The sequence below is a fragment of the Arabidopsis lyrata genome (genome assembly GCF_000004255.2).
Source record: "Arabidopsis lyrata subsp. lyrata unplaced genomic scaffold ARALYscaffold_5, whole genome shotgun sequence".
NCBI lineage: Eukaryota > Viridiplantae > Streptophyta > Magnoliopsida > Brassicales > Brassicaceae > Arabidopsis > Arabidopsis lyrata.
The window spans coordinates 19,991,793-20,004,988 of NW_003302551.1; the positions used below are offsets into that span (position 1 = coordinate 19,991,793).

The 13,196-nt window shown below is 36.0% G+C and overlaps 3 protein-coding genes across 3 annotated transcripts; 2 read left to right on the forward strand and 1 right to left on the reverse strand.

Moving 5' to 3' along the window:
• The first annotated feature begins 534 nt into the window (after nucleotides 1–534).
• LOC9312642 (spindle and kinetochore-associated protein 1 homolog) lies at nucleotides 535–2,534 on the forward strand. Its single transcript, XM_021025681.1, has 9 exons — nucleotides 535–763; nucleotides 845–969; nucleotides 1,082–1,194; nucleotides 1,267–1,354; nucleotides 1,440–1,507; nucleotides 1,591–1,696; nucleotides 1,782–1,811; nucleotides 1,920–2,033; nucleotides 2,179–2,534. Exons 1-9 carry the CDS (start codon nucleotides 667–669, stop codon nucleotides 2,254–2,256), a joined length of 819 nt encoding a protein of 272 aa, XP_020881340.1. The 5' UTR covers nucleotides 535–666; the 3' UTR covers nucleotides 2,257–2,534.
• Nucleotides 2,535–3,762: 1,228 nt separating this feature from the next.
• LOC9312643 lies at nucleotides 3,763–6,189 on the reverse strand. Its single transcript, XM_021025891.1, has 5 exons — nucleotides 5,495–6,189; nucleotides 5,204–5,380; nucleotides 5,023–5,097; nucleotides 4,723–4,863; nucleotides 3,763–4,389 (listed from the first exon to the last, which is right to left on the reverse strand). The coding sequence occupies exons 2-5, from the start codon at nucleotides 5,378–5,380 to the stop codon at nucleotides 4,045–4,047; spliced, it is 738 nt and encodes a 245-aa protein (XP_020881550.1). The 5' UTR covers nucleotides 5,495–6,189; the 3' UTR covers nucleotides 3,763–4,044.
• A 2,083-nt stretch (nucleotides 6,190–8,272) lies between these two features.
• On the forward strand, nucleotides 8,273–9,968 carry LOC110228098. Its single transcript, XM_021024250.1, has 2 exons — nucleotides 8,273–9,536; nucleotides 9,896–9,968. The coding sequence occupies exons 1-2, from the start codon at nucleotides 8,273–8,275 to the stop codon at nucleotides 9,928–9,930; spliced, it is 1,299 nt and encodes a 432-aa protein (XP_020879909.1). The 3' UTR covers nucleotides 9,931–9,968.
• The last annotated feature ends 3,228 nt before the right edge of the window (nucleotides 9,969–13,196 follow it).

Here is a 13,196-nt window from a genome sequence, read left to right on the forward strand (position 1 = left end):
CCGAGTCTAAATATGTATATATTGAACTTGGTGGACCTTAAAAATAGTAAAACTTGCACTATTTCATCCGATTAAAGAATAGTAATAGTGTAATACTACCACTAGTCAAATCAGATGCATTATTTATATATTTGTATATATAGATGAGTCCGCGTGCACAGTCACTGTTAACGATGTCCAAAAAGGACGAAGATCCCGCGTTCAGATGTCCCAAATCCACGTATCTTAAATTTAAAATTGACTTCTACTAAACCTATACTCAATCAAAGACAATTTGTCTATCTTCATTTCTTATCAAAACATATACTTTTATTGTCACATAAATGTAATACTCTTTTTTTTTTTTCTCGTAACGTAATTTAGATAGATCAACAAGAGGATACAATTCAATTTTTTTGTGGAACAAACGGGATGTGAAAAACAAAATATAGAAAAGAAAAATTAATATAAGGCCCAATTAGATATAATAAGGCCCAACGAGAGAAAACATTAATATAAAAACAAATGGGTCATAAGCCCATAACATGTCCTGCAACAGATAATAAAGAAGTTGCGATCTGGCTAAAAAACTTTCCCGCCGGAAAAAGTTTCTGGAGTTTCCAATTTCTAAAACCTAAGCGAGACAGATAGTCTCTGATTTGGGAGATTGAGAGAGATTCGTGAAGAATGGAGGGAAATCAAGCTGGATCTTCTCTAGACTCGTTGATTGCTTCGTTCAATAAACGAATCTGCGAATTGCAGGAACTCGTCATCGCCAGAAACAGTGAGTCCTAGTCCTAACACTCAATACTCAACGCGCTATTCAATTCTCTCCAATCGATGACCTAATTTCAATTTCATGAAGTGTATCCTGCGAGCACCATCCCGGATTTATCGGCGATTGACACGGCGTTGAGCTCAATGGAGCTTCAGGTACAATCCATCAAGGACCGGTTACGTGAAGAAACCGAAGCTATTCCAAAAGCCAAGGTACGTCTTGTTTACTTCCGAGATTACTGAAATTCAGATTTTATTATTTGAATAATTTAGGGTTTAGAATCTTATTGAGAAATTTGTGTTGAGAAATTTGTGTTGCTTGTAGAAACTTATTGAGTCATCACTGAAACAGCAAGGGAAATTGCAGAAGATGTCTATTTATGCACCTTCCCATATTCCTGACAAGGCTACAATGTTGAATTCAGATTTGAATAGATGGTATATATACATTTCTTCTTTTTCAATTTCTTGGTATATAGCCTAGGATTTGACTAAGATTATTTATTCCAGTTTGCTCCAAGAAAATGCCAAGCAGTACGAGCAACATTCAATTCCCAGCTCTTTGAAATTTGATGAGGAAGTAGCTGTTTTACCCAAGGTACAACTTGCATATACTTTGTTTTCTCCAAAGAGACTTTATGGCCTTTAAGACTTTATGGTTCATCTTTGGGTTTTGTTTCTAGGAGAAGAAGGGTCGCGGGTCTCCTCCGCTTTGGTACATCACTGCTGAGGAACTCAATTCACTCTCATCGTAAATACATTTTACTTTCTCTTCTCCCTGTTTATGTGAAATCAATGCATACCGCTTTCCTGACATTATTATTCCAAAAAAAGATACATGAGAGGAAGGCTCACGCTTGAAAAAGTGAATGCTGCTATCAATGACATGGCCTCATATGCTGAAGCAAATGCTCATCTTATTGCAGCCTCAAAACAGAAGGTATATTTACATATATTATGATCTTTTACCAGCTTAAGGATTTGAGTTACAATTGTACTGACGTTTGTTTGTTATATTGCCAAAGCTGGCGGAAAATCTCTGGGAGAAAGCACTGGTAAGCTAATATAACTCATCCACCACACTGTCTAGATGATAGTATCCGTTCGATCACTAGTGAAAACATTGTTATAATCTTTGATTGTCTTGAAACTCTTATATGCAGAAACTACGAGATATTGTAACAGAGCAAGCAGTGAAGGGCAAACATTTCTTTCTTGAAACTGACATGAAGGGACCAAGTTTGAAACTAGACAACACAGGAAAAGCAATACTTACTGTAAGTAACTAATATATGTGTCCTTCATTTCAAATTTTCAACAACAAACAACATTTTTATATTATGCTTCCTTAACTCTTCACCAGAATTAGACTAACATCGAAAACACATGCTCATTGTCATCTTTTCATGTGTCTATAAACAGGTTCTTCGTCACCTTGGTCGTATCAGTGAGACTCGCATTGGACAAAACCGCGTCATCATTCTTATGAAGCCTCACTAGAAACCAACTTGCCGCAAGTAAGCTGTTCATTTTCTCAAAGAGTAAAGGGGTAATTCCGTCATTTTCCATCAATTTCTTGCTTCATTGTACCACAGAAGGTCTACTGGTCCTTTAAACACCATTAAGCCTTAATCTTAATTCTTAAGACCGGTCCGCCTGACAGGCCCAGCTAGGCCCAGAAAATCAACTATGTTGCCATTTGAATTTATAATATGGACAAAAATGTTTAATGCAATTTCTCATATTTTCATAAAAGTAGAAAAACTCGATTTCCGTTATTTTCATAATATTATAAAAGTAATTTTTCTAAGCAATCTGGTTCAAGTTCCAGTGCACAAATGGCCTGTCCCATTCAAACCTACAAAGTAGCAAAACTCGGTTTCCGTTTTTATTTAGTGACTTTTGATTTACCCATCACATAAGTTTTCTTAATACTCCCATACCTTTAGGATCGTATTGACATATTCGTATGTGTGTCACTGACTCACTGGTCTATTCGTAAAATCAAGATTGTACTTCCTCTGTTCCTAATTATTTGATGTTTTGGATTTTTTACTTGTTCCATTAAGATTGATGTTTAAAAACATCATTATTATTTTTGTTTGTAACTAATAATAGAAAGAGGGAAGTAAAATTAATATTATTAAACTAACAAAATAATAATTAAAAAATATAAAAATTATTTTTTTCTTAATTTGTGTGTAAAACTAAAACATTATTGTTTTAGGAACAGAGGGAGTAAATTGTACTATTGACATGGACCAAGTAAATTTGGCAACATTATTTTCCAACAGAAGAAGAAAACAAATCTAATAAGCAAGCGAAAACGACGATCCTTACATTATTGTTATTCATATGTCATGAAATAAAAACAATATGAACAAAGAAATGGGAAGAAGAAAGTGGTCCAGGGAAACAGGAGAGAAAATACTATTATTTGCCTCAGAAACATTCACAATTTCACGTTTATCCATAATGTCTGTCCCAATCTCTTTGTCTTCTTTTTCATATAATCCAATTAACCAATTTTAGTCGTCTTTCGTTCGTGCAAAACCCACAAAATAGTAATGCATAAAGACAAAAACACACAACAATCTTATCGCATGCATTTTTTGAAAGAAAATTCACATTTATTACCAACCAACTGGTATCAAATAATTCATTAACATGTTTACTATGTTGTGACCTAAATTTTATATACAGATACAAGAAAGAAACAATCATAAATTCTCGGCAGACCACATTTAGACTTATAGAGTTCTCCATCACTACCATTTTTACTTCCTTTTCCTTTTCTTTTCAAACGTATCATTTAACTCGGCCAAGAAAGATATGGTCGGTCTAATGCATTTAATGACAAAAAATATTAATCCTTTAAGAATTTACTTCGCCGCTGTAAATAATAAATTAAGGCCGCCTCAATAGTACTGAAATTGCAAATTCATACTGTATTACTTTTTTGTAATGAAAAAAGAAGACAAATAAAAGAGGAAGCAATAAAACGGATTATACGAGAATATGTTTCAATATACTAAAAGTATTTAAATGGTTTAGAATTAAATAACATAGAGTTCTCTCATTACGCGGTACAGATATCAGAGTCAGACAAAACCAGGAGAGATCTTTTCAACTATTTTAATTCCATGATTTCATTTTCTTAAAAACCTAAAAATTCGATTCGATATTTAGAGATATTGATTAACAATATAAAATATAGACTATAGTAGTTTACGTGTATTCATTCTACTTACCAACTTCGACCAACCAAATTTCACCAAATGTCACGAGTTAATAGAGCGGAGCTCGTTGCGGCGGCGTATTCTTCCGTCGGTTTAAAAAGTTCACCGGAGCTTCCGTGTCAGTCGTTGAAACCACCTCCGTGACTCTCCGGCAAGTCGTCGACAAGCTGCTTCTTTTCTTCCTAACGATTTCAGTAGTGGCGGTGCAAGCGAGCGCCTGACACCAGAACATGTCTTCTCCGTTACCAGCTGACTCGGAAGTTGTTCGGGTCGACCCGGTTGGTTCGAGAGTGGAACTCGGCGTCGTTGTCGTGACTTCGTCGGTTAAATCAAGAACGTTGCAGACGCGGAGAAACCCTGCGAGTCCTCTTTGTCTCATTATGACGTCACTAATCTACAAAAACAAACAAACCATGTGTTTGTGTTTTCAGCGACAATTACGTGTAAATATGATCGTACACGCGTGTTTAATTAAAAGGCAACAAAAAACAACAAAAACAGAAAGAAATTGAATTGTGAATTTTGAAAGAATTTGAAAATTAATGAGACAAAAAAAAAGTTCCTTTTTTATCTGAGAAAATTACGTGTAATCGTGCATCGAAAATGAATTTTCCAAAAAAGAAGATTAACCCAGATGATGAATATTGGGTATGTGATAGAATTTGAAACGTAAACGTAATTAACGAGAAAAAGATGTCCCTTTTAATAAGAAGAAGAAAAACCAGACCTTGCAGGAGAGAGAGCAGAAGAGGTAAGGAGACTGGAGACTCCGGTCGCAGGTGATGCAAATGTTACCGGAACCACGAAACTGTCGAGACTGAGGTCTTTCATTGATGAACACAACTTTTGAACTGTTCGTTATGTATGGCTTTAATCATCATCATCATCAACACATACACACAAAAAGATAACGCGTATTAATTATTAAAGCTGTCAAAATTTTAGGGCACAAGAACCCATGAAAATTGGACCTTTATTGTTTACAATAAAGGATTAAGAGATTAATTACAGGGATTGAAAGTTATACCTGAATTAAAGAGCAATCCATTAGCTTCGAGCCATCTTCTACCCTCAAAACGTCTCTATACACGTATCTTCTTATCTGCAAAAGATTCCCAGAAACATATAAAGTTCATATTTTTATCGAAAAAAATGCAAATTTTGAAACCAAAAAAAAAAAAAAGTTTGTGTTTTTTAAAGAGAGAGACCTGAAGGAGACGATGAGTGGTATGTGAAGAGAGACAGTGAGGACAGATGCTAAGACAACAATCGATACATAAAATGTTCTTCTCGTTCTTCTTAACATCTTCATGATCCAAACAAGCGTTGAAAAACTTGTCTTTTAACAAAACCTCAAGCCATGCAGGAAATTCTCCAGATTCCATCTGCAAAATAAAAAAAAAAAGTAAACTTTTTTAACGAAACCCAGAAATGAATCAAGACCCATGTTTCAATTTCATGTTTTATGGACTAAAAAAGTAAATTTTAAGAAGACCCACCGTGGATTCTCTTCTTCTGTTTATCTACACTGGGAGGTGTTTTCTTGGGGGAGAGATAGAGCGAGAGTAAGGTCAAGCTCAGGCGATTTTGAGCTCTCAGTGGTGAAATTGACTGACCATTCTCAGAGAGAGAGAGAGAGAATGAAAGATGGAAAGAGAGAGCGGCGCCTGGAGAGAGTGACCACTAGCTTAAATTTAAATGAGTCTTCTCTTCCTTCTTTCCTTAATGATAGTATGTGTTGTAATCTCTTCGTTAGTTAATGTGTTTTGTTGATTATTTACTCTTCTATCTTTTAGTTTTATCCATTAGAGAAGTGGTTCACTTAAATACGTAATGAGTAGATAACAAAATTCGATTATTAGAGTTGAAAAGTAACAATTTGTGTAAATTATCATTAGTTCCAGTACTTTTTTATCGAACAAAGCATAGTTTAATATACAGTTCAACTTGACAAAACAAGAGTGTTTGAATAGAAACTATACTATGATTTATTGTTAGAATCCAGCTTGGCATTTGGCAGTATTAGTAACAATAAATCATAGTATAGTTACTATTTACTGTCATATAAAAAAAAAAAAACTTTTTATACAGATTTAAATGATTATCGTTAGTTTTGAATACGGTTCAATAATAATTAAATTAAAAATCAATCTTTTATTAGTCTCTCTTTTTATAATCTCTGCTAAACCTTTTCTTATAACAACAAATGAGTTGAATTAAAAAAAAAAAAGTAAAACGAGATTTCCTTATACAACCAATTTGATTTTTGTGTATGGTCTCTTCATGATATAAATTTGTGTGTGTTGTTTTTGTTTAGAAGGTGTGTCTGGTTCACTGTGAAAAAGTGCTAAATGACAAGACTCTCTCCCCAACAGTCTACTTTACATTTCTCAGTGGCAATTTCGTAAAAACCCAATATAACCTACTAAAAAACAAATTTATCTTTTTACTACTACTATTTTGTTCAATAAAAATGTGAATAAAATACCCAAATTAAAACTAAGCAGAGTTTTATAATTAGAAACATTAGCATCAAAAAAAAAAAAAAAAACTAAGCTCCATTGATAATTAAGAAACATACTGTAATTGTTATAGCTAAATGAAGTGCTTATATGATTGACACATTGAATAGAGGAAAAATAGAGAGCAAATTCCAAGAAGCCTAAGACCCCTTGTCACAGCTGTAGACTGTTCTCGAAAACCAGTGCGAAGTTGATGAGCTTTATTAGTTATTGCTTATACTACTAAAATTACCTACGTACCTCACTAGACAACCTATTAGTATTATTTTCATTTATTATTATTATTATGTAGAATAATCTCTCAACTATCAATTTTTGCATACAAATTTTTTAAAAAGACAAATAAAATGAGTATGAGTGTATGTATAGAGAGAGAGAGAGAGGGACAGAGAGGTGGATCAGAGTTAGTACGGAGGAGCAGCAGCCTCAGGCAGAGAAGAATGCGACGCCTCTGCTTTCTTTTGATCTGATCCGATTCGATTTCGATCCAGCTGTCCCCTTTCTCGTTGGTTAGACCTTTTAGTTACAGATCATGGGTAGTTTAGTCATTTCATAGTTATTTATAAATGGGTATGGGCTTTTTACATTTCGGTTGGGCTTCTTTCTCTCTGCTCATTACGATTACGTGGATCGAATTTAAAACACCTGATGGTCCTGACTCCTCCTGATTACAACAGCACAATCGAGAGGGTATTGATTTTTCATATCAAACGACGTCGTTGCAGAACGAACTTAATCTAACAACCGAATTCGTTGGTAACCAAAAACGGTCAAATGAAAGCAAGGGACAATGACATACGACCCTCAATTTTGTCTTCCTATTTGATTTGATGTCCCACAAGTAATAAATAAATAAACTATATCTATATATGCCATTGTGGAATTTACACATAATGATATAATTACTACGAACTAAAAAAAAAACACAGTACTAGTTCTTTTCGTTTTATTAATTTTTAAACATGTTTATATGAAAAATAGTTTAAAAGACGCAAAGGAAAGCTTAAAAAGCTTCCGTTTTGTAATGTTAAAGGCAACTAAAATTTAATGTAAAATGTCTCCCACGTACTGTAGTTATATTATAATTTAGCATTTGATTAGATTACAACAAAAAAAAAAAGGCTACACATTATTATCTCAAAGAAAAGAAAATTCAGAACATACACAAACTGTAAATCAAATTGTGTGAAAAAATGGGCCATAATAGTTTGGTCCAGCTCGTGGTGGAGTTCCGAGATGTTGTCGGGTCGAATATTGAAGGTGAGAAAATAAGTCGCTTTGATCTGTTTCACGTCCCTGAAGACTCGCTCTTCTTCGTTTCCTCAACACCATGAGAATAAGAGTTGTTGAGAGATCAAGTCAGTAGTCACCCACCACCACTCGTAGATTTGCGATTGATGTAGAAAATTTAAGAATACAGTATATCATATTAGTGTATATAGAGTGTTTAGAGAGTCTCTGTTGTAAATAGAGTCTTCAGTGAGTTTGTTAATTGTATATAAACCTCACTTTGTATAAACTTTATGAATTAATGAGAAAGAGATTATTTGGTAATATGGTATCAGAGCGAGTAATCTCATTTTCTCCGTAACAAACTTCCGCTTCTCTTTTCATCGGAATTTCACCGGTTTTTCGCCGGATTCTCTTCCGATTTCAACTCTTCTTGAGTTTCTTCAGCTCCGATTTGCTTCTTCGCTGTTCTCCTATGCATTTTCCAGCTTCTTTCATTCAAATCGAAGCTGCATTTTGATTTCAATGGGAAAACGCAACTGCAAATCGAAGTATCGTCGTTCTCTTGGTCTCGATTCACCAGAATCCGGCACTGCAGTGTCACCTCGAAGTCGCGGCGAAGCCTCTGTTCCTCCGCCGGCTCACATGACTTCGGGATTGGTAAATCGCGATTCAGGTAGCTCCGATCGTGTTCCGGTTCATCGATCTATCTCCGCTCCGTCTCACGGTTCTTTTGAGGTATCAGATTCACCAGATAACATTCATTCTCCGTATCATTTGCATAGTTCCGATCATCCTGGCCTTATTTTAGTCTCCGATCCTCTTGATGGTAACAACTACAGTGTTTGGTGTGTTGCTATGACTACTAGTTTGGAAGCTAAGAATAAGATAGGTTTTCTAGATGGATCTATTGCGAAGCCTGTTGAATCTGATCCGTATCACAAAATCTGGTGCCGTTGTAATAGTATGGTGAAGTCTTGGTTGATGAATAGTGTTTCTAAGAAGATCTACACGAGCATTCTCTACATTAAGCATGCTTCTGATATCTGGAAGGATCTTCATACTCGCTTTCATAAGTCAAACCTACCTCGCCTCTACAAGCTTCGACATCAGCTTCAATCTCTCCATCAAGGTAGCTTGGATCTGTCTAGTTACCATACTCAAACTCAAACATTGTGGGAAGAATTATCCAACATTCAAGTTACTCCCCACACTGTTGAAGATTTACTTGCAGAAAAAGAGACAAATCGTGTGATTGACTTCTTGATGGGACTTAATGAGAGTTATGAGAACATTCGCAGCCGTATATTGATGAAGAAGACCTTACCTACTCTATCTGAGATCTACAATCTGTTGGATCAAGAAGATAGTCAGAAGATGGTTAGGCCTGTTGCTACTGATCTTACCTCTGCTGCATTTCAAGTTTCTCAATCTCAGTCTTCAGGAACTGGTGCTCCTTCTTATCCAAGAAAAGACAGGCCATACTGTACTTTCTGTGGTAAAGTAGGTCATGTCATTGACAAATGCTACAAGAAGCATGGATATCCCACTAGTTTCAAGCCAAATCAGAGGAATGAGAAATCTTCTCTTGTTGCCAGTGTTGCTCTTGAAGATTCTGCATCTGCTACTGCTTCTGACATGACTAGTGATCTCTCTCCAGCTCAGATTCAGGCATTGATGTCCTTCTTGGCCAGTAAGCTTCAGCCTCCTGACTCCACTCCCACACCAGAAGTTAATTCTGTCTCAGTATCTTCTGTGCCTTCTTCAACTTCCTCTGGTCCAATATCCGGTACAATTTTTCCTTCTATCTCTTGTTCTTTTGCCGGTATTGCTAGACCCTATGTCTGTTCTATGAGTGGTGACCTCCCTGCTTTACATGCTTGGGTCATTGACTCTGGTGCCACCAATCATATCTCCCATGATCAATCTTCTTTCCTTTCCTTTAAACCTATGAATAATACTGTCAACCTTCCTAATGGTATTTCTGTGAGCATTGTTGGGATAGGTACTATACATTTGGGTAGAAATTTGATTCTTCATGATGTCTTATACATTCCTCAATTCAAATTCAACCTTCTTAGTGTTAGTGCCTTAACCAATAGCATGGGATGTCGTGTCTGGTTTGACAAATTATCTTGTGGAATACAGGATCATACTCGGGAATTAATGATTGGAAAGGGTAGACAGGTGGCTAATCTCTACTTCTTGGACATTGCGTCTTTATCTTGTCAAGGTACTTCTCTTTCTGTGGTTGCTGCTTCAGTCTCTAGTCCTGAATTGTGGCACACACGCTTAGGTCATCCTGCTATGTCTAAAATTCAGTCTATGCAATCTCTTCTTTCTTTAGAAAAAGTAAAAATCAATGCAGATCATCATTGTAAGATCTGTCATTTATCGAAACAAAAACATCTCCCTTTTGTATCCAAAAACAAAATAAGTGAAAATCCTTTTGACTTGGTTCATATTGACACTTGGGGTCCTTTTTCAGTTCCCACTCATGATGGTTTTCGATATTTCTTAACCATTGTAGATGATTGTTCTAGGGCTACTTGGGTTTATCTCCTTAGGAACAAGTCTGATGTCTTACAGGTTTTTCCAGTTTTTGTCAATATGGTAGAAACTCAATTTCAGAGTAAGATTAAGGGGGTTAGATCAGACAATGCTCCAGAACTCAACTTCACTTCCTTTTATCAATCTAAAGGAATCATTCCCTATCATTCTTGCCCTGAAACTCCCCAACAAAATTCAGTTGTTGAAAGAAAACACCAACATCTTCTTAATGTTGCTAGGTCCCTCTTCTTTCAATCTCAAATTCCCCTTCCCTATTGGGGTGACTGCATCCTTACTGCAGTACATCTTATCAATCGTACTCCTGCTCCTATTCTACAGGACAAGAGTCCCTTTGAAGTCTTAACAAAGAAAATACCTGACTATTCTGAATTAAAAGTCTTTGGTTGTCTTTGTTATGCTTCTACTTCCCCTAAGAACAGACATAAATTCGATCCCAGAGCTCGTGCTTGTGCCTTTATTGGTTATCCTAATGGCTATAAAGGTTACAAATTACTGGATATTGAATCTAACACAATTCTTGTCTCTAGACATGTTGTGTTTCACGAACAGCTCTTTCCTTTTCTTGGATCTGATATTCCTCAGGATTCTCAACATTATTTTCCTGATCAGATTCCAATACTTCCTGTGGAAAGTCAATCTTCTGACGAAGGTACTTCTCTACCTTCTTCTTCTATAGAGATTCAACCTTCTGTTGATCCTATAATTGATGTTCCTGAATCTTCTATTCAAGCATCCCACAGGAATACCAAAAGGCCTGCTTACCTTCAAGATTACTACTGTCATTCAGTAGAATCTTCAACCTTTCATGAAATCTCTTCTTATCTTTCTTATGGTAAAGTTTCTCCTCTTTATCTATCCTTTTTGGTTTCCATTGACAAAGAAAAAGAACCCTCAACCTATGCTGAGGCAAAAGAACTTCTGGTTTGGTGTGGAGCCATGGATGATGAAGTGGATGCTCTTGAAGAGACTGAAACCTGGACCATCTGTACATTGCCACCTGACAAGACTCCTATTGGATGCAAATGGGTTTTCAAGGTCAAATTCAATTCAGATGGAACTGTTGAAAGGTACAAAGCTAGATTGGTAGCTAAAGGGTATACTCAACAGGCTGGTATTGATTATAATGAGACTTTCTCCCCAGTGGTTAAATTGACTTCAGTGAAACTGGTGCTTGCTTTGTCTGCTATTTACAATTTCTCTCTTACACAATTGGATATCTCCAATGCTTTTCTCAATGGTGATCTAGATGAGGAAATATACATGCATCTTCCTCCTGGTTATGCTGCTAGAAAAGGCAATTCTCTCCCTCCTAATGCCGTGTGTAAGCTTCAGAAATCCTTATATGGTCTCAAGCAAGCATCGAGACAGTGGTTTCTCAAATTTTCCACTACACTTATCTCTCTTGGTTTCACTCAGTCATATGCTGATCATACTTGCTTTCTCAAGATTAATGCTACTCTGTTCTTATGTGTATTAGTCTATGTCGATGACATCATCATTGCAAGCAACAATGATTCAGAAGTTGATCTCTTGAAGTCTCAGTTACAATCTTTCTTTAAACTGCGGGATCTTGGTCCATTGAAGTATTTTCTTGGCTTGGAGATTGCCAGATCTTCTGAGGGAATTCATATTTGTCAGCGTAAGTATGCTCTTGATTTACTTGATGAAACTGGTCTCCTTGGCTGCAAACCCTCTAGTATTCCTATGGATCCGCATGTTAAGTTTTCTAAGGACCGTGGAGGTGATCTTGTTGATGCTGAATCATATAGACGTCTTATTGGGAGGTTGATGTATCTGCAAATTACTAGACCTGATATAGCTTTTGCTGTCAATAAGCTAAGTCAGTTTTCTCAAGCTCCTCGCAAATCACACCAACATGCTCTTTACAAGATCCTTCACTATGTCAAAGGTACAATTGGCCAAGGTCTGTTCTACTCTTCCAAGGCAGAACTTCAATTTCAGATGTTTGCTGATGCTGATTATGATTCTTGTCAAGATACTCGGCGCTCAACTTCTGGTTTCTGTCTATTCCTTGGTACTTCTCTTATATCTTGGAAATCTAAAAAGCAACAGGTTGTTTCCAAGAGTTCTGCAGAGGCTGAGTACCGTAGCTTGTCTAGTTCTACTGATGAGCTTGTATGGATCACTAATTTCATGCAGGAGCTTCAGATTCCTCTATCCAAACCTACTATGCTTTTCTGTGATAATACTGCAGCCATTCATATTGCCACTAATGCAGTGTTTCATGAGCGCACCAAGCACATAGAAAAAGATTGTCACAGTATTCGTGAGCGTTTGGTAGCAGGTTTGTTTCAGTTGTTTCATATCAGAACAGAACTGCAGCTTGCTGATCCATTTACTAAACCTCTATACCCTAACCAATTCCATCAGTTATTTAGCAAGATGGGTCTTCTCAATATTTTCGTCCCATCTTGAGGGGGCATATTAGTGTATATAGAGTGTTTAGAGAGTCTCTGTTGTAAATAGAGTCTTCAGTGAGTTTGTTAATTGTATATAAACCTCACTTTATGAATTAGTGAGAAAGAGATTATTTGGTAATATATCATTTTTTCCATTTTAATTTTACTTAATTAAAACGAATATATTTTAATAATCTATATATATATATCATGGTAGAAAATGTGAAAATTTGTCCTAGTTTGGATTCTTGTTTAGGAGCTAAATTAATGATACGACGAAAAAAATCAACCATGCATGTATATGCTTACCATTTGTGATTTGACCTCTCGTAAAAGAAAAATTGAGAGAAGATGAAATATGAAAAAAAAAAACACACATATCTTTTCTTCTTAGTGGTGGATGTGATCGAAAAAGATACGACCCTTAATTTGCGTTATGATTACACGAAAAGGAAAAG

Bases quoted from the DNA above. Each gene is read 5' to 3' on its own strand.
- LOC110228098 (XM_021024250.1), top strand. From the start codon at position 8,273: ATGGGAAAACGCAACTGCAAATCGAAGTATCGTCGTTCTCTTGGTCTC. The intron at 9,537-9,895 runs GTACAATTTTTC...TGTGGAATACAG, and splicing joins TTCCTCTGGTCCAATATCCG to GATCATACTCGGGAATTAAT.
- LOC9312643 (XM_021025891.1), bottom strand. From the start codon at position 5,380: ATGGAATCTGGAGAATTTCCTGCATGGCTTGAGGTTTTGTTAAAAGAC. The intron at 5,098-5,203 runs GTCTCTCTCTTT...AATCTTTTGCAG, and splicing joins CCACTCATCGTCTCCTTCAG to ATAAGAAGATACGTGTATAG. The intron at 4,390-4,722 runs GTCTGGTTTTTC...TTGTTTTTGTAG, and splicing joins TCTGCTCTCTCTCCTGCAAG to ATTAGTGACGTCATAATGAG.
- LOC9312642 (XM_021025681.1), top strand. From the start codon at position 667: ATGGAGGGAAATCAAGCTGGATCTTCTCTAGACTCGTTGATTGCTTCG. The intron at 970-1,081 runs GTACGTCTTGTT...TGTTGCTTGTAG, and splicing joins AAGCTATTCCAAAAGCCAAG to AAACTTATTGAGTCATCACT. The intron at 2,034-2,178 runs GTAAGTAACTAA...GTCTATAAACAG, and splicing joins CAGGAAAAGCAATACTTACT to GTTCTTCGTCACCTTGGTCG.